This window comes from Aedes aegypti, chromosome 3 (assembly GCF_002204515.2).
Source record: "Aedes aegypti strain LVP_AGWG chromosome 3, AaegL5.0 Primary Assembly, whole genome shotgun sequence".
Classification (NCBI taxonomy): domain Eukaryota; kingdom Metazoa; phylum Arthropoda; class Insecta; order Diptera; family Culicidae; genus Aedes; species Aedes aegypti.
Genome location: NC_035109.1, coordinates 408,857,831 through 408,877,401, shown reverse-complemented (window position 1 = coordinate 408,877,401; position 19,571 = coordinate 408,857,831). Strand labels below are relative to the sequence as shown.

Below are 19,571 nucleotides of genomic sequence, written 5' to 3'. Positions count from 1 at the left end.
TTTCGATAACGAGTGTGTTGCTCACCCCACACTTAATAAGTATTCTTAGCGAGAGCTCCCAGAATCGGTTCTGTAGTGGTAAAACCCCTGCCAGCACCTCCAGGCTCGCATTGTGAGTCGAATGCATACAACCTAGGGCGATACGCAAACAACGATATTGAATTCGTTCCAATTTAATAAGGTGGCTGTTTGCTGCTGAGAGAAAACAGAAAGAGCCATACTCTAGAACAGAGAGAATTGTTGTTTTATAGAGTTTTATGAGGTCTTCCGGGTGAGCACCCCACCATGTTCCGGTAATTGTTCGTAGAAAATTGATCCTTTGTTGGCATTTTTCCGTTAAATACCTAATATGGGTTCGCCAAGTGCCTTTTGAATCAAACCAGACCCCAAGGTATTTTGAAGTCAAAGACTGGTCGATGTCTGTTCCCAATAGCTTAAGCTTTAGTTGGGCAGGATTCCGCTTCCTTGAAAATACAACCAGTTGAGTTTTTTGCGGCGCAAAGTCGATCCCTAAATTTCTAGCCCAAGTGGATAGATTATCAAGGGAATTTTGCAATGGTCTTTGCAAGATTTCCGCTCGTGGGCCCTTCATAGAGACCACAGCATCATCTGCAAGTTGTCTAAGCGTGCATGGTTCTTCCAAACAGTTGTCAATATCTTTAACATAAAAATTATAAAGCAAGGGACTTAGACATGAGCCTTGGGGAAGACCCATGTAGCTAATTCTGGAAGTTGTCAGTTGACCGAGAGTGAAGCTCATGTGTTTTTCTGACAACAGATTGTACAAGAAATTATTCAATATTCCAGGTAGTCCACTATTGTGCAGGCTTTCTGACAATATCTCTATGGAAACTGAATCAAAAGCGCCCTTAATATCCAAGAAAACCGAAGCCAATTGCTCCTTGTCCGCAAAAGCTAGTTGAATATCTGATGAAAGCACGCTGTTTAATCTTAACAATAATTAATCCCTCTGTCGGCAGTATCAGTTTTTTTACAACAAAAAATATTCAAATCGCGATTTGAAATTTGATAGTCTAAGAACAATTGAGAAACGAGGAAAACGATACATACAAACGACGTTGTTTCAGGATTGGCTCGCTCGGATTCACCGACAGGGATGGGCTATCCTGGGAAACGGATTTGGGAAAGGACCAAATGCGACGGGAACGTCTTCTCGGGAGCTCTTCTTGCTTCTTCACAGAGGCTGGCACGGAATCGCTTTGACAGTTTCGCTCACCTGCTTGTCGGAAACTATCCGACGGAACACTTCTTCCTTTTTCTTCGGGAAATCTCCGCAATGGAGAATGAAATTACAATTTAAACTAATTTGGAGGTTTTCGCTTTATTGCACTAATCTAACACGCGGTTTGACAAGTAATGAAATTTTTTTTCTTCGTTCTTTTTCATGGCCTACTGCTCTCCAACAGTATTCATTAAGTTCGATTTTTTTGCTGCTTTTCCAGCGTATAAGATTTCCTACCATTATGCACTGTAGACTTAATGTGGCGTGTCTCGATGGCATCTACTGGTTGCTACTATAATTTCATTATTTCTATCTGCCTTTATCTCCACGCCGATGTAGCCTGTCGTTCGATCAGACCGAAGTTAACCCTTGCATTATGAGTAAGTGCCAAGTGCCAGCCTCAACAACATACTCATGCTACAAGCTACAGTATGAGCAAAAATGTCTTCAAAATGTTATGTTGTTTTAAATGTCCAAACAATTTGAATAGTGTTGAATAGTGGTATAGTTATCAGTCACGGTATCTGTTGGAAGAAAATGCATTACATTTTCCAAAACAAAAGTACGCCTCTCCTTACGTCTGATATAATGGTATTTGCTAAAAAAACGCTAACATGTGTCATAAACCACATATCCCCAATTATGCAATCTGCGCAGATGCAGTGGTTTTTGCGGTTTGCAGAGAACATGCAGTGCAACATTAATAGGGTAACGACTGTTTATTTTGATCTTAAACGCTAACAGTTGGCGCCAGCGGCAAAAAGTACAGACAACAACCTTTCGAACATTCAGTTTGTCTCGCTGGCCGCCGAGCGGCGTCACTGATGTGTGTTTGCCACTCACTGATCGCGCTACGCTGGATTCTCAAATTTATCAAACACAAGCGCATGGAAGAATGGTAGTCGAGAACTGTCAAAACGTATGGAAAATAATGAAAAACTAAAATTACTAGCAATTAGGAAACTGGATCGAAAAAGTAGTAGTTAAAAATCAAGCGTAATGTGAATACATAACTTCTCGTGTTTAGTTCATCTTCCATGGTGCTTACTTTGCTTCTGGATTTCGTTTTTACTACCACTGAAAAAGAGCCATCCATTGCCTTTTCAGTTTGTTCCCCCTGCTTGCCTACATTCTGACAAAGACACTATATGAGCCAAATCCAAATTGTATTCTTGTTAGTTCCTTCGTATGTTTAATGCTGATTTAACAAAACTGGAATAGCAATCGCGACGGACATTCAAGCTCAAGCTCGGTTAGTGCATTTCCCGAAAAAGGGGAAAACAATCACGATGGGATAATTTTCAGTCCTGCACTGTAGATAGGTAACGCGAACCATACAGTACGAGCAAATGGGGCACTTGCAAACGAGCGTTAATTAATGTTGTTATCCACTTTTCCATGGCTTTTCACTTCCCGCTTCGCGCATATACATGCAGGGATCTATGCATGTGCGGGAGTCATTTTATATTGAGTTTGATATTTTATGCAAACCCGGCAGGCTAACGAATCTCTCGTGTAGTTTTCACGGCTGCTGTCAATCGCAAAATTGTGAGCGTCGTATCAGTTCTTTTACTTGTGTTTTAATTTTCCCTGTAGAGCTTCATCAAAATCTAATTTGATAATGCTTTTTAATCTCAATCTAAAATTAATTTGCTCACAATGTTCCATTGATATGCAATATTGAACTTTATAAAATGATGTAAATAAAATTTTATGTAAAAAAAACAAAGTTTACCGATTTAAAAACAAAACACTAGTTATTTCACCTGCTTTATGTTCATTGTACAGCTAAAATGAGTTGCACAATAGATTAATGTGATTAAACTCGAGAACGGAAGAGTTCGATTACTTTCTGCCAACTTTTGCTTAGGTTAATTTTTTATCTCATTTGATTACGTTCTTTTTCTGTATCAATAAAGAATTACTTTGAGCTTTGGAATTTCCAAGACGGATTCCGGCAATCTTTTATAACTGTTCCATTGATCACACTAAAACATAACCCCTCAAAACTATCAACGTCTGATTCCATGTTCTATTATTACATCGATATGATATTAATCAAAATTTCTCCAGCCGCAGCATGAAATCGCCATTCATCCCGCAAATAAATGGATTACAATTACATGGAATCTAAAACTGTCAGACGGACATTTTCCACTCGAGGTCACAAGCAGCCTGTCATCGTTCTCGCTCCAAGGTTGTTATTGGCTCGAAACGGTAGGATAACTGCCTCCCAAGAGTCTCTTCACTGAATTCCTCCCCAATGTCGTTTGGCAGGAGGACGAGGCATTCCGTTGCGTTTCTGTTCCCTTCGGTTTGCGCCCATATTTTCCACTTCGCTTGAAATTGAACCAGTAATTGATAATGTGATTATTCTTTTTCAATTCTTCGCTCTCTGCTTTTACACTTTTATTATCAGCTTGTTATTTGTCAACCCGTCATGTGGAAAGATGTCCCAGGGATAGATGCGGTGAGAATAATACCATGTCCGAGTTATTGATACTGGTAAGAGCAGGCATTAGGTGTATGTTTTACGGGTTACGATGTTGTGTCACCCTTTTTTCAAACAATTCTCAACACTCCTCTTTCAAAAAGGTTGAAAAAAGATTGTTTCATTTCTCATATCCTTTTACACGTTTTTTATTACTAAGGGGCTGTCCATTAATTACGTAAGACAATTTTAGCGGTTTTTCAACCCCCCCTCCCCCCATGGTAAGATTTTTTGTATGAAAACCAAAAATAATTTGTATGGCGCGTAAGAAATCTTCAACCCCCCCTCCCCCCATAAACCCTTACGTAATTAATGGACCACCCCTAAAGTTAAAACACTACTCCTCTACAAATCAGCTCGACTCACTGTCAACTATTTCTCGATCCATAATCTACTTATTCTCGACATATACTCTATGTCTTCTCAACGTAGTTTTGAATCACTTACTCATGTTACTTATGTCACTTACTTATAGTTTTGATTCACTTACGGTTTATTGTCGAATCCTTTTTTATTCAAAAAAAAAATCTGTTCGATTCACAATCCACTTATTCTAGACTTATCCTGTAATTAATCTCGACTCATCCGAATTGATAGAAACTCCTCTGCGATGCAAAGATGAGGCGATGTTGCCGTTTTTCTGAGAAGTAAAAACTAAACTCAAAATTTTCAACACAGATCCTCAAGCAATTCGAGTAAGAGGGCAAAAACTGCGAGGATTTTTTCAGGTACTCTCTCTCTCTCTCTCTCTCTCTCTCTCTCTCTCTCTCTCTCTCTCTCTCTCTCTCTCTCTCTCTCTCTCTCTCTCTCTCTCTCTCTCTCTCTCTCTCTCTCTCTCTCTCTCTCTCTCTCTCTCTCTCTCTCTCTCTCTCTCTCTCTCTCTCTCTCTCTCTCTCTCTCTCTCTCTCTCTCTCTCTCTCTCTCTCTCTCTCTCTCTCTCTCTCTCTCTCTCTCTCTCTCTCTCTCTCTCTCTCTCTCTCTCTCTCTCTCTCTCTCTCTCTCTCTCTCTCTCTCTCTCTCTCTCTCTCTCTCTCTCTCTCTCTCTCTCTCTCTCTCTCTCTCTCTCTCTCTCTCTCTCTCTCTCTCTCTCTCTCTCTCTCTCTCTCTCTCTCTCTCTCTCTCTCTCTCTCTCTCTCTCTCTCTCTCTCTCTCTCTCTCTCTCTCTCTCTCTCTCTCTCTCTCTCTCTCTCTCTCTCTCTCTCTCTCTCTCTCTCTCTCTCTCTCTCTCTCTCTCTCTCTCTCTCTCTCTCTCTCTCTCTCTCTCTCTCTCTCTCTCTCTCTCTCTCTCTCTCTCTCTCTCTCTCTCTCTCTCTCTCTCTCTCTCTCTCTCTCTCTCTCTCTCTCTCTCTCTCTCTCTCTCTCTCTCTCTCTCTCTTTCTCTCTCGCTTGTTGCGATGCTCACTTTTAAGATCTGATTGCGATTTTGCTCATGTTTCGCTGCATGCACTGTTTGATGAGCGCGTCTAAGCCACAGCGACGCAATTTCGCAGCGATTCGCGTTGCGTCAGTCTAGATGGTTCCATAGAAGAGTGCTTGCAGCGACACAACAACGAAACCGCGACGATTTTTTGTCGCTGTCGTCGTAAAAATTCACGTAGATTTGGGGGAGTCTTTACTCACACTTCATAAGAGCTTTTGAGTGTCGCGTCCGAAGAAGACAGTCCTCGGGGAGTTGTAATGGCATTCTTTTTTGATGGAATTTTACTCTGTTGTGTTTTGTACAATTCGATCATTTTTCGTTGCCTCTCTGCTTAGCATTTTCTCGCTCCCTCGCAAAGCGGCAAAGACAGCACGCTGCTCTAGAGTATGTCACCGAGCTCAGATGATGTTGAGAAGTATTATCAAGCCTGCGACTTATACACGATCCCCTTTTATCTTAGTTCACTATCCGCAACTCATTTCACCTTGAATATAATACCTGAATATACGTTGGGAGTTCAAGAGTTCCTAGCTTATATTTTTGAACTTAATGATATTGCACTGAACAGAGTCACATTTAGAGTACAATAATAGCTAATTGCGCGTTCGATTTAAATAATTTAAATCCCCATGTTGAAAACAAGTCAGAACACCGCTCTGCTGAAAGAGGTAAATGAAACGCCCAGTTATTCTGTATCACATGCTACAAAGCTAAAACAAAAAAAAATATTAAAAACATAATATAAAACACAGAGCGTTAATGATTAACGGGTCGCAATGATTGATTAAGTGATTAATGATTACATTCATTTTTATCATGATTAATGATTATGATTATTGATTAAATTTTTTCAAGTCATGATTAATGATTGTGATTGATTGTTAAGCCAAAGTATGATCAATGATTATGATTAATGATTAAATTACAATTTTAGATGATTAATGATTATGATTAAAGATTAAACTCAGTATGATTAGTGATTATGATTAATGATTATGATTAACCCTTATAATGTCAAATTTGATAAAAATTTCCAATTTCAAAACAATGTTTGTAAGAACAATAAGTGTTGTGTCCAGTCTCGCATCGTGTATTGTAAATGTACGATAGTTCTTACGTTAGCACAAACCAAGAATTATGAGTGAATAGTTTTTAATTTTCATTTATCGTATTTATATTGTGAACGTCGCAACTTATTGTTTGCACTATACGAATCTCGTCTAACAAGTCGTTGGCGAGTAGTGTGTGATTATTGAGTTGAAATCAAATTCAGGTCAACTTTTGAATCCGTGAGTCCTCTCGTGGTGTATGGATAACGTGCCCTATCTAGTGAACAGGGAGTCGTGAGTTCGAGTAGTGAGAGAACACGTGTAGTTTTATCGCAAATTTCACATCATTTTTTACATTTAATCCATATACGAAGTATATGTAATGTTGTTTTACGGTAGTTTTTCAAAATTATGTTTTTCAGTCGTCTTCTAAAGAATAAAATAAATATCAGGATTGCAATTTGTCTTCGAAACTGCGGGTATCGATTCGTAAATTACGGCGAGTACTGGAGTAGCCCCACAAGAGTCAGGAGCCACTTTCATAGTGAGTCCCAAAAGTTATTAACGATTAATCAAGCTTCATTGTTTTGCAGACCGAGTCTAAAGAAGAATGGTTCAAGAGCAGATCGTTAAGTTAATGATGATTGAAAAATTGATGATTGAACGAAAAATCATGATGAGAGCTATTTGATTCAGTTTTTTTAATCATAAGTGTACCGATAAATTTTAAAGAGTGTGATGCATTCGTTGCATACTTTAAGGTGTTTTGGGCATCTCATGTCATTTTATTATTGTTTTTTTGATTAATCTTTGATTAATCACTAATCATTCAATAACGAATGATTAAATACCCGAAAATATTCACTAAACGACTTGAAGTATGCAACCAGTGGGTTATATACTAACACTAGATAATGATGAATATTACTCATGATTAACAAACATTCCTATAGAAAAATCTTTTGAACTTCGTTATGGCAAATTAATCACAGTTTTTACAATCACAAATCGTGATTAATTCTCTGGTTCAAGAGCTAGCATCCTGGAGGTAGTAGTCAATATATTGGCTCTGTGAAGTGTAGCTTGCGACAAATCCAACTTCATGAATTATTGAGTTTTGAACGGAAGTTTCAAGAGTTATTGATAAACTTGAACATATGCCGGGTTGTTAAGGATTGTCGATTTCCCGGGGAAAGTATTTGAAATATTGGTGTTAAAAAATCATAAGTAAGGCGAGCAAACCCCGGTATACTCTAATATACTGCTAATCATGTGATTATATTATAATTATTCATATAAAAGTTTAATGGTATTTGCTCGCCTTTCTAGTGATTTTAAGTATTCTTTTTGTAAAGCAAAATGTTAAAATTCAATAAGTTGTTTATTCATACTCCAAAAATTCCTCCAAAATGGAACTAAAGCACTATATTGGTAGTTCTGAAACCTAGCTTTCTATGTATTAAACTTCATGAATTTTGCAAACCAAGCCATTGAATTTATTCTCAAGGGAATTATTGAAGTAGGTTGATATTAGATTTTTTGGGAAGAATCAGCTTGTTTAGGAGTATCCAGTTTTTTTAGTATTTTCTGAATCTACATTAAAAATTGAACCAGAACCCAAAATTTCAAAATTGCCCGTGCCCTGAAACTATTTTAATAACGCGTTCGATATTAGTATGGAAATCACTTTTGAATCATCCCAGGCAAATTTAGTTTCGAGCGAGCTGTTATTGTTTAAATTGAAATATCTTTGAGTCTACGGATTGAAATCTCTTTTGATATACTTGGTATACTTAGAAAATATGATCTTTCGAACAGGCTACAAAACACTGCAAATATTTTATCACTAAACAACCCAATTCTTGGAGAGATATTGGGGGAATTCAGTTTGAACATTTGCTAGGAATTTCCCAACGAGATCATTATGAAAAACTGGAAAAATATTTTTTCAAACAATGTTGAAATTTCCACCGGCGTTTAGAGCATACTTTTGGGCATTTAATCATTAGCTTTTGAATGATTAATCAATGATTATTAATAAAATTAAATGGCATCTTCCTGAGGCACGGTCCACAACTCAAGTAACATTGGTAGCTGAACAACCGTTTATTCAGCTAAAATCTGCTTGAGAGTAATTTGTTCAGCTCTAATTCCACCAAAAAGTTTGTTGGGAAATCACGTAATACTCGAAGGGGGAGGGGGTAAGCTCATATGCGACTCAAACAAAATTTTGAAAATGTTCAAGCAAAAAGCATTACGAAGAGGGGAGGGCTTTCCCCAGGGTTCAACATCTCAATTTTTAGCGCTACGTAATGAATGGATGCTACTTACACGCCTTGACGTATGTAACAAAGAAGCCATAACATAAAAATGAATGGCTTTACTCATTATTGAAGAGTACAATCCAAATTGAAAAGCTTTAAGCATGGTTTATCGTTTATAATCATCGAATGTTTAATCAAGATCAACTAAACGCTCTGATACATTCAGTAGATTTCTACAGGCGATGTTAGATTACAAACATCAAACGTGAACAAAAACAGCGAGGAAGTATTGACAAAAATAGCACCTACTAGGGGAATAAGAGTATTTTTTGATCTTGTGCCAATTTTCTGATTTTCATACAAAGTATACAACAATCTTATGAACGGCCAAAAACTAGTGCTAGGTCGAAATGTTGTGATCTGCCCCTATAAACAGCAATCTTTTATGTAGAATGGTACCACTCACAAGCTTTCAACCGCGTCTTAGGATTCGTATCATATACAACTAAGAAATACAACGTCTTACATGGAGGAAATATTTAAGGATTCTTTTTTTAGTCTTATGATAACGTCTTCAGATACAAAGCAAAGCCATGCTGTACTTGGTTGGATTTTGATGTTTCTTGGGCATAAACTCTCATTGTTCGTATCACAAGATATAAAAAATGCAAAATTTATTTATACATTAGAAGGCAATGCTGTAAAATTTGTTAAATTTTGTTCAATGATTGACTGATGATTGATTAAATGTTTGACTTATGATTAAGATTATGATTACTAAATAAAATTAACGATCTTTATGATTATGATTAATGATTAATGATTAAAACATAATATTGCAATGATTATGATTGATGATTAATGATTAACTCTTGATTTTTTGTGATTAATGATTAACATTTTTGATTAATCATAATCATTAATCATTAATCATGATTAAATTTATGATTAATCATTAACGCTCTACAAAACAAACTTACATCTTCGGTGATTTTTATACAACAGAATAATCTTGATTCTGTTGCTTGTTTTCAATATTACTGATGACATTTTAGGGCAGACAATCGAAGAGTAAAAAATACAAATAACTCCGACACATGCCCAGGTGTTCACATGCTGTTTCTCACGTTACACCAAATTTGATTAATTTTGATTATTATTATTATTATTAACTCATGTTTAACTACAAAGTGCGTCGCATTGAAGTGCTCCTTATTCCAGAGTTTCAGACAATTCGGCCGACAAGAACCCCCATGTCAAAGTGAGAAAGTGTCCAAGTAGCTCTTTACCCTACTTGCGCTCGACTTATTTTTAACTTTTGTAACTTTGGGACTTTATTAGCAAAAAAGGAATCTCGCTGAATTTTTGTACACGACCTATCTATTACATAGGTCGTTCAGAAAATTTCAGCTTGAAATTCTTAAATAGACCCGTTCATACCATAACACGCTCAATTGTATGATGATTTCGTCTAAATTATGTGGTCGATTACATACCTGAGCTATTTTTTTCCATTATCGTTTCGGATCCGTGGGAATAATACGAAATCTCTAACCTTATACCTTATCATCTTATAGAAAGAATCCGCAATCACTTTGCGACGTTCTAAATTCAAGGTTTTTGTGGTCTTGAGAGCTTTTGATTGTTCGGTCCCACAGTTTTAGGAAGATTTGTTGGTAACGATTTGCTTCATCAAGCTATGGTCCGAAAAACTGTAAATATATTATACGAATCAGAAAACCGGTATGAATACGAGTGGGATGAAGTGGATATCCATAATCCTGAATCTCTCCTATTTTCTGTAAAGAATCTGATCAGTAAAACTAGTAAAATAAACCAATCCCGGAGTTCTTTGGAGGATTGTTTAGTAATCTCTCCAAGGACAAGTTCACGAAGTCTCCCAGAAATGCGTTTCTCAAGAAATATTACAGATACTTCTTCTAAGATTTATCCAAGAAATCCTCCAATGCATTCTAGTAAAAGTAAAGTTTCTAAAATTATTTCCATAATTCATCAACGAGTTGTACTGAAATCCGTGTTGACCTGGATTTTTTTCAAAAGTTCTATGAGAATTCCATCAGAGATTCATACATGAATCGATCCAACATTTTTTTCAATTATTTGTCCAAAAATGTCGGTTAGAACTCCAAGAATACTTGTAGAAAATCTACCTTCTCAGCTTTTTCGATTTGCCATACAATTTAGTTATTTCCAATCTATGACATTTGGTCGAAAGTACATTTAGTCGAATGAACATTTCGTCGAATGATTGATTGAAAAGTGTACGACAATGATTGATTGAAAACACATTTAGTAGGGATTTTAGTCGAATATGGATTGGAATATGGAGATTATTGAACAGATTCGAATTTTGTCGTTACTACAGTGGTTGACTAATTGGAAACGGAGAGTGCGTATGTGCTACTGCTAGAACAACATGATAGAGTGCAAGAAGTCAGCTTTGTTGTACTTCTTGAACTTCTTGACGAGCGATATTTCGGGATCCTCTTGATCAGACTCTCCCACAACATCGATTGATTCCTTGCGTGTTTGACGTTTCTTGCTTACCTTTTTCTCATTCATGCTTATTTTTCCATTCGTATGAATCGCGAGGAGCAGATCTTATAAGGAAGAAGTCAACTTCTGTCACCTCAGACGACTCTTCTCTCCTAACACGGTACACAAAATAAACTTGACTATGTTGTTCGATGATTTTGATTGATTTGTTTATCAACTTATTATCAACCGGTGTCATCTACACCGTCATCCAAGCCTCAAGGAATGTAATAGAATTGTAGGTCACAATAAACTGATTTACTACATTGCCTTAACATTTCGAGGTGACCGGGCTCTAAGACCTGAAACTCAAAAATATTACTAGCAATCACACTGAAAGCTGTCATTGAATAAAGATCAGCAGTTATGTATAAAGAACGATGAAATTTTTAAAGAATAATAAATTCTATGGAGCTTGTAACTTTAAGAACTAAGCAACGTATTTGCGGGGCATTTTTTCAAGAATGATGATATTCTGGAAGAATAACAAATTCAACATATCTTTATGTTCCCAATGTTGAAAAACTCTGATTTAAAGAAAAAAATATATAGTAGCCGAATATTTTGGTGAACTTAGGAAAATTATTTCTTTAGCATTTGACGTAATTTCCTTTAGGGTTCTACAAAATTTGGGAATCTATGACATTTGGTCGATAGACATTTGATCGAATGACATTTAGTCGAATGACGTTTGGTCGAAAGTATGTTTGGACGAACGGACATTTCGTCGAATGGACATTTGGTCGAAAAGTTTTAACTGCATCAGAAAGTATATGACATTTGGTTGAACCGACATTTCATGGAAAGGACATATGGTCGAATCTAAATAGTATGAAAACAAAGTTAAACGTTTAGTTCGTTTATCGTCGAGAGTAGCATTTTGTCGCTTATACAAGAGTGATTGAATAATTAAAAAAAAAGTATCAGCCCTTTTACCAACAATCTATATGCACTATGCAGTTACTCAATCTGATGGAATCACCCAACTGTATTGTACTGACAACAACAGTCTTCCGGGTAAGGGAATAGAATAAGCACATTTTTTTTGTTGAATTATTCAAAGGAACTACTGCAAGCCCTGTTATTCAACCGAGGTCATTAACACTGTCAGCAAAAACCATAGCTTGAGGAACGTTATTAGGCTGGAAGTCACAATAAGTCTTTTGGCTGTAGGTAGACAGACACCGATACTTAACATTCACTTCGCCATAAAAGTATTCCTTCAAGAAAATTTTTCTGCCGTTTTTGGTCTGATTTCTGCATTCAAAAATCTTACCCACGTCCATAAGCTTCAAGGACTGGAATTCAAAGAAAGATACCGAGCACTCTCTCTGAATGCTTCCATCAGATGAAGATCAGCAGATCATTACAAAAAAACAATGACACTTAAAAAAATAAATTTAAAAAATCATCATGTTCACATCTTTGAGTAATAAAATAACTTGTTGAGCAGTTTTTCAAAGAATGATAATATTTTGAAAGAAAAAATAAATTTACTAGAGCTAAATATTTCAGTCAATGTACAAAAAAACTACTTCTTAAAAGTTTATTTGAATTATTAACGAAATCTTAGATATTGGCATAACTTCAAATAAAAAAAAAAAAAAAAAAAAACAAATATTACAACATAAAATGTCCCATCTTACCAACTTCGCAAAACTTTGAAAACAATAATCAATTTTACCAAATGATCTTTCAATAAACTATTTCATAACTAGCTTTGAACAAAATTTCCGTTCAACTTAATGTCATTCAAACAAATTTCATGCGACGAAATGTTCTATAGCCATTCCACCAAATGTTCTTTCGACCAAATGTACTTTCGACCAAATGTCATTCGACGAAATGTCCTAAAGCCATTCTAACCAAATTGTAAAGCGTACACTCCCGTGCATAAGTTTGGGTTCACCCCCTGAAAAACATGCAAAAGTGTTCAGTCCATATATCTGTGATTACACGTCCAATTCAAACTCTTTAAGCCGCATTCCAAAAGCAAAGAGTTATTCTTACTTCGTATGTATTTTTCCAAAAACATTCTTTGAACTTTGTATACTAAATATGTACTTAAAATTGTGACATTTTTCAAAAAACACACTGAAAAAACATTACTAATTTCCTCAGCATTGGATCGATCAAAATTTTAAAACAAGGTAACTTTAGAATCTCAATCTTATATTCTTTGAAGAGCACTTATGATTTTTTTGCGGAAAAATCTGAAAAGTATTCAAAATCAATGAAACAGTCAGTCAAGTCATCGTGCAAAAGTTTGGGTTCACCCCTCAGTATGGTGTATCGTGCAAAAGTTTGGGTTCACCTGAACTTACTTATTATTATTATTATTATTATTATTTATTAACTCAATCATTTTGAAAGAGGGAAAAGCCTCTTTGAGTGATTTCCTTTTCGAAACCTGAACTTACTTAAATCTGTGAAATCTCAAACCAATCATGTACGCGCCATTATTTGCGCTCAAAAAAGCTTTAAACTATTAAAACCGGTTGAAAAACGGCAGAGATATTGGGCGGCATCCACAAATTACGTAACGCTCTAGGGAGAGGGGGGGAGTAGGCTCAAGCGTTACGGCTCATACAAAAATTTGAAATTTTTCATACAAAAAGCGTTACGGAGGGGGGGGGGGAGGGGGTCAAAAATTTCAAATTTTAGCGTTACGTAATAAATGGACGCCGCCTTGACAAAAATGATGTGCGTGCGGCTCAGATGAACCCAAACTTTTGCACGATTTGCATCATACTGAGGGGTGAACCCAAACTTTTGCACGATGACTTGACTCACTGTTTCATTGATTTTGAATACTTTCCAGATTTTTCCGCCAAAATTTCGTGGTGTCTCATCAAAGAATATAAGATTACGATTCTAGTGACACTTTGATTTAAAATTTTGGTCGACCCAATGCTGAGGAAATTAGACATAATTTTTCAGTGTGTTTTTTGAAAAATGTTACAACTTTAAGTATAAATTTAGTATACAAAATTTAAAAAATATTTTTGGTAAAATACATTCGAAGTAAGAATAACTCTTTGCTTTTCGAATGCGGCTTAAAGAGTTTGAATTGGACTTGTAATCACAGAGTTATGGACAGAACACTTTTGTATGTTTTTGAGGGGGTGAACCCAAACTTTTGCACGGGAGTGTATGTTAACATTGTTGCATCATATCTTGGGATCAAATTTTAATCCGTTGTGAAAAGAATCCAGTGCAGACTATATGTTGGACAAAATGCTTTCCCACTTCTTCTTTCTGGTGTTACGTCCCAACTGGGACAGAGCCTGCTTCTCAGATTAGTGTTCTTATGAGCACTTCCACAGTTATTAATTGAGAGTTTTCTTTGCCGATTGACCATTTTTGCATGTGTATATCGTGTGGCAGGTACGAAGATACTCTTTGCCCTGGGAATCGAGAAAATTTCCTTTACGAAAAGATCCACGACCAGCGGGATTCGAACCCACGACCCTCAGCATGGTCATGCTGAATAGCTGCGCGTTCACCGCTACGGCTATCTGGGCCCCTTAAAATGCTTTCCCAATAAACCATAAAAAAAAAATTCAACCAAATGTCCGGTCGACATAATTTCATTTGACTAACTTGAATTTAAACACACATTTTTCAGTGATTTTTTACAATCACGAGTGAGGCCAGTACCACACCTAGACCTCAACTAGAGACTAATCTTTTTTTAGGCATTCATACTGAATGACCAGCCCACTTGAGTCTGCCAATAGGTGATACACTAAAAAAATCACTTTTCTTTAGATTTGGAATAGCTTGTTTGAACGAAGCACAAGCACTGAAAAAAAAAATAACAGCAAGTCTATGACTCACACAGAGCTATAATCATAAATTTTCTTTCAACTTTTTAGCTCACTGTGCTTTTGGTGTTGTTCACACATATGGCCCTCTGTTAAAAACAAATTTTCATCTTCTATCCATTTCTCTCGTCGCTCGCTTGCGATTCTATTCATCTTGTCATTTCACTACTTTCGTAACTCCCTTTCACTCTGAGTACAGTATTGCATTCACCGAGAAAAGCCAATAAATTTTCATAATATTGAAGTCATGCGGTGATTAAACCTTATAAATGTAGAATATTGTAGGTTGTGTTTTTTAAGGTATGCTTTCATAAAGAAAAGTTTTACAAATGGGTACACACGCGCAGTAAAAATGTATCAAACAACATTTTAATACAATAGCAACTCTTCAATCAAAAATATACATATAAAAGTTTAGCAAATTGATTGACAACAATAAATAAATCGCTCTACATCTGTGTTGTTCCTTAAGTTTTTCAACTACAGTCGTCTCTCCACATTTCGATATTGAAGGGACCATCGAGATAAGGAGCGATCGAGACAAAGAACAAATTTTTAAAGCATACTAGATTGAAAGTCACTCCGTTACCAGGATAATAATAAACAAGCAGACGTCATCTGCCGTTCCTACATTGTTTTCAATCAGTAAAATCCAGTCTAGTTGCCTTTCATAATGGGCATATCGACATACGGAGAGAAAATCGGGAATGGAAATTATATCGAGATAAGGAGGATAGCGAGATATGGAGAGAGAAAATGTATGCTGAATGAAGGGACCGTAGAAATCATCGACATAAAGAGATATCGAGATACAGAACATCGAGAGGTTGAGAGTCGACTGTATGAGAATTATTTTAAGCGCAGAAGTTTGCAATAGAAATCATTGTCATCATTTATGCAGTAGTTTGAAAGTAAATCAGTATTACAAAACTCAACTGCCTTTTGAATCATAATTTTCCCACGTTACAGAACTATCATTAAAGATAATCCAACCTGAAAAACAAAACGTAATTTGCTTTCATTATGAAGATTGTATGATTAAAAATCCTAAAATTTTCAATACGACCAATAAACTTTGTTTTGGCAGGCTGATCCGATTGATTTACTATTGTCTTATTTTAAAGGAACTAATCAGATTCACATTTTTCTAACAATTTTCCGATTAATTTTTCTTTAATATTAAAAAAATGTAACTCGTGATCAGTAGCTGCAAAACTTCCAAATTATTGAAATTCCTAATAAGATGAATATGCTTTTGACCCTCAAAACCCCCCCTTGGTTGTGCCACTGACTTAGAGCTACGTTCTCTCTTTGTGAGAAGCTTTGTAAGACGTTAGATTTGTTAAGAAACGATCCAGAATTCTATACAAAATTTTTAATCAAAGATACGCGTCTCAACATAATCAAAATATTCCTTACGAGCTGGGTCTATGAGTTTCCTAACAGTATCTCGGAGCATCCTTAGGGGAGTCTTGGTTCTAAGGGGACTTCTCAGATATTTTAACTGATTCTTGAGAATGTCTGTAGATTCCTAGCGGACACTGAGAGTTTCTTGCGGGATCTTAAGAATGTATAACTGGTTATTGGGGATTATGTCAAAATTTGGCGATTCCTAATAAACTCTTAAGATTTCTAGGGCCTGATTTCTTTAGATTCTTAGCGGGATAATGTGGCTTGCTAGTGGTAATTTGTTTTTTTTTTTGGCTAAATCTTGGGGATTTTGCAAAGGTGGTAGCCTAAGAACAATAAACTTTTGACAATTTTCATCTGAGACTTGAAAATATGCGGCAATATCGCAGCGCAATCCCAAAAAGTTAAATCATTGCAAAACCCTTAGCGAAATACTGAGAATTCTAGGCGAGAATCCAAGGAATTCTAGCAAGATCGCCAACCCAACCAACGAAAAACTGCTTAAAAGTGAATAGTTCTGAAGTCTCGGTGCATTATGGCTTCATAAGGATGATGTAATAACATTCTAATAACATTTTCGAAACCAATAGTTGAAAAAAAAAATAAAATATGGGTTCCGATTTTGGCACGGTTCCGTTTTTGGCAACTGAAAATTTCGACTTTGTTGCCAAAAACGGAATCCCACTGTAATAGGTTATTGTCACAAATAAATAAACATACATGCATAGAGACAGTTCTTATGTAGGGCTATCGTATTTTCAGATACATCGTTTAAAATATTACGTTAAAAATTATACTTCAGTCAAACCGTTATTACTTTCAAACTCTTGATTGGAAAAATCGTTCGAAAATATATTCAAATTCAAGTTATGTCTGACGTTTTAGCTTACCACAGTTGATCATTTTGTATAAGAAATAGGAAAAGTTGCGAGTATTTTGTCTAATAACATAATATTGAAAAAGCTTTTTTGAAATTCTTGGGATTGTTTGTTGTTTTGAAAGAATTATTGGTAGATCTAGGATTATCTTAAGTTATAAACGTGAAACTTCCGTGTCAATTTTAGCACAAAGTAGTACATATTCTTTCGAACCGACCCTTTCAGGGCCAGATTTACATATACTCTCTTTGTCTTTTATATTTCATAAACAATAAGTAACACGGTTAACGACTCCAAATACCCTGTATCCACAAACCATTTTGTCCCCTACCAAAAATATCGATAAAGAAATAAGGAAATTTGCACCATTAAAAAAGATTTATCCCAATCGAACTTCGATATTGATTTTTTCAATTGTTTATCCACACATTAATTTAATGAACATCGTTATCTCTGCGCCCTGATTAAATGCGTTTTTTTTTAAACAACAGCACAGCACTCAAAATAATCAATGAACGTATGTGCATTCGCTTTAATGAACTGCAAACATGTCACACCCCGCAATTGGGCGTCGGTGGCTATGGAAACGTTTGACAACATATGCATATGTACGATGGCCTACTAAAAGTACTTACCTCGTTCAGCGCGTTCCACACGTAGCAGGCGGTAATCGGCGATAATGGCTTGTAGTGATTGCCAAACGTGTACATGTACAGCAGGCCTGGCGCCGGGAATATCAGGGTAAACATATCGCAAAGAGCCATAGCTGGGAAATAAAATAAAAAACAACACCGGAGAGGACCCGGAAAAATAAATTAGTACCATTATTAATTAGCAGCAAGTTCGAAAGAACTGCCCCGCCGCTTTCTTCCGGTAGACATCAACGTCAACACCCGACATAAAAAACCAGATGTCCTGCCCTTGGAAAACTGTGAAACAAAAGTTGAAAAGATGGCAAAAACTCTGTGATCATGGCAACGATTTTCCTGGTTTGTAGAAACTTGCCCCTGTCTGGGATGGGCTATAAAATGGAATTCTCGTGCGCATTTGTTGATTTTCATTCGGAGTTGGTATATTTGTCTTCACGCTCAACCGTTATGGACATGTGTCTTATTCCTGGATTGGCATTTTTTTCCGGTTCAGCTTGGAAACGAGTACGGGCGTGAATCATACACTTTCTAGTAGGGGGCGAAAGTTTCTGACAATCTGTTGCACGATACATCTTGTTAATCTACATTACTTGCTGGTGTGCCCTGTACCAACTACGCTTTTCCGTTCGTCCTACAGTGAAGTGTCCTATTAGACGCTGTCACCCACTCTACGTCCATCGCAATTTCTCGAATTCATGAAATTCAGTAGGTAGCAAGTTCATGTAACGTCTCAGTTACAAACGAAGACTTAGTTTCATCTAATTTAAAACTGCTGCTAAATTACGGTGGGAGGAAATTGGGTAGCATCGTCTTACAGGAGATCTTTCTGTATTGCATCGACAAGGGTACGAACTTGAAATCATCCGGTGGAATAATGCGTTGTACCTTCCATCTATCTTCGCCTCCTTTGGTGAATGAAGAGTGAAAAAAAATCTGCTCGAATATAGGGGGAAGTCCAGTATGTTCGGACACTTTTTGTTAAAAATTTATAATTCAAAAAGTACATAGTGCTTCGTGTAGGCCCAAGTAACCGAGTTTGCTTTTCTGCACGCATTCGGAGTGTTTTTCCCATTGGTTTGCCTTTTTTATGGGCAATGCTTTGTGAAGGCCGAAACTACCCGGATTGTTTTCGCGCGCTATTGGAGCTATTTTGTAGTCCAACCTTATCTATGACGAAGTTGTGATTGTTCAGATGAGGATGGATTACCAACAGGTGAGCTCGTCAGTTTAAAACCTCGATCATGTTTTATTTTGTTTTAATACTAGTGTTCCCGACAAACGTTGCACAGTGGGAAAAAAAGGTAACAAACCGACGAAGAATTCTGTATCTTCTGAACGCAACGAGTAATCCTTGAGAAAATACCTGTATCTTATGTAAAAATGTCTAAGAAATCGAATGAAACTGGTTCTGATGGCCGCACGGATCGTTATCATGCCCATTTTACCCGAATTCCCCATTTTTATTAGGTATTTGATAGGATTTTTGACATTATATGCAGGGAAACTGTGTATGACCTATTGAAATGACGATTTTCAAATGATAGGAATATGAAGATGTGGATGCAGAAGTTTGACCTGACGGATAGTTATCATGCCCATTTCACCCAATTTCCCCATTTTATCAACATTTTTATATAATTTATCATATTATACACAGGTAAACCGTTTATTAGCTATTGACATAACGTTTTCTAAGCGGTAATAGCCTAGAAAAGCGAGTGCACGAATTGAAACTGACCGCACGGATCGGTACCAAGCTCATTTTACCCGAATTCCCCCATTT

The 19,571-nt window shown here is 36.5% G+C and overlaps 1 protein-coding gene across 1 annotated transcript in view; it reads right to left on the bottom strand.

Moving 5' to 3' along the window:
• The window catches only part of LOC5569139 (sex peptide receptor), a 98,590-nt gene that overhangs the window by 29,465 nt on the left and 49,554 nt on the right, over positions 1 to 19,571 (bottom strand). Inside the window, exon 3 of the mRNA XM_021848571.1 lies at positions 17,774 to 17,904. Within this exon, the coding sequence (XP_021704263.1) occupies positions 17,774 to 17,904 (131 nt within the window). The remainder of the gene's footprint in view (positions 1 to 17,773; positions 17,905 to 19,571) is intronic.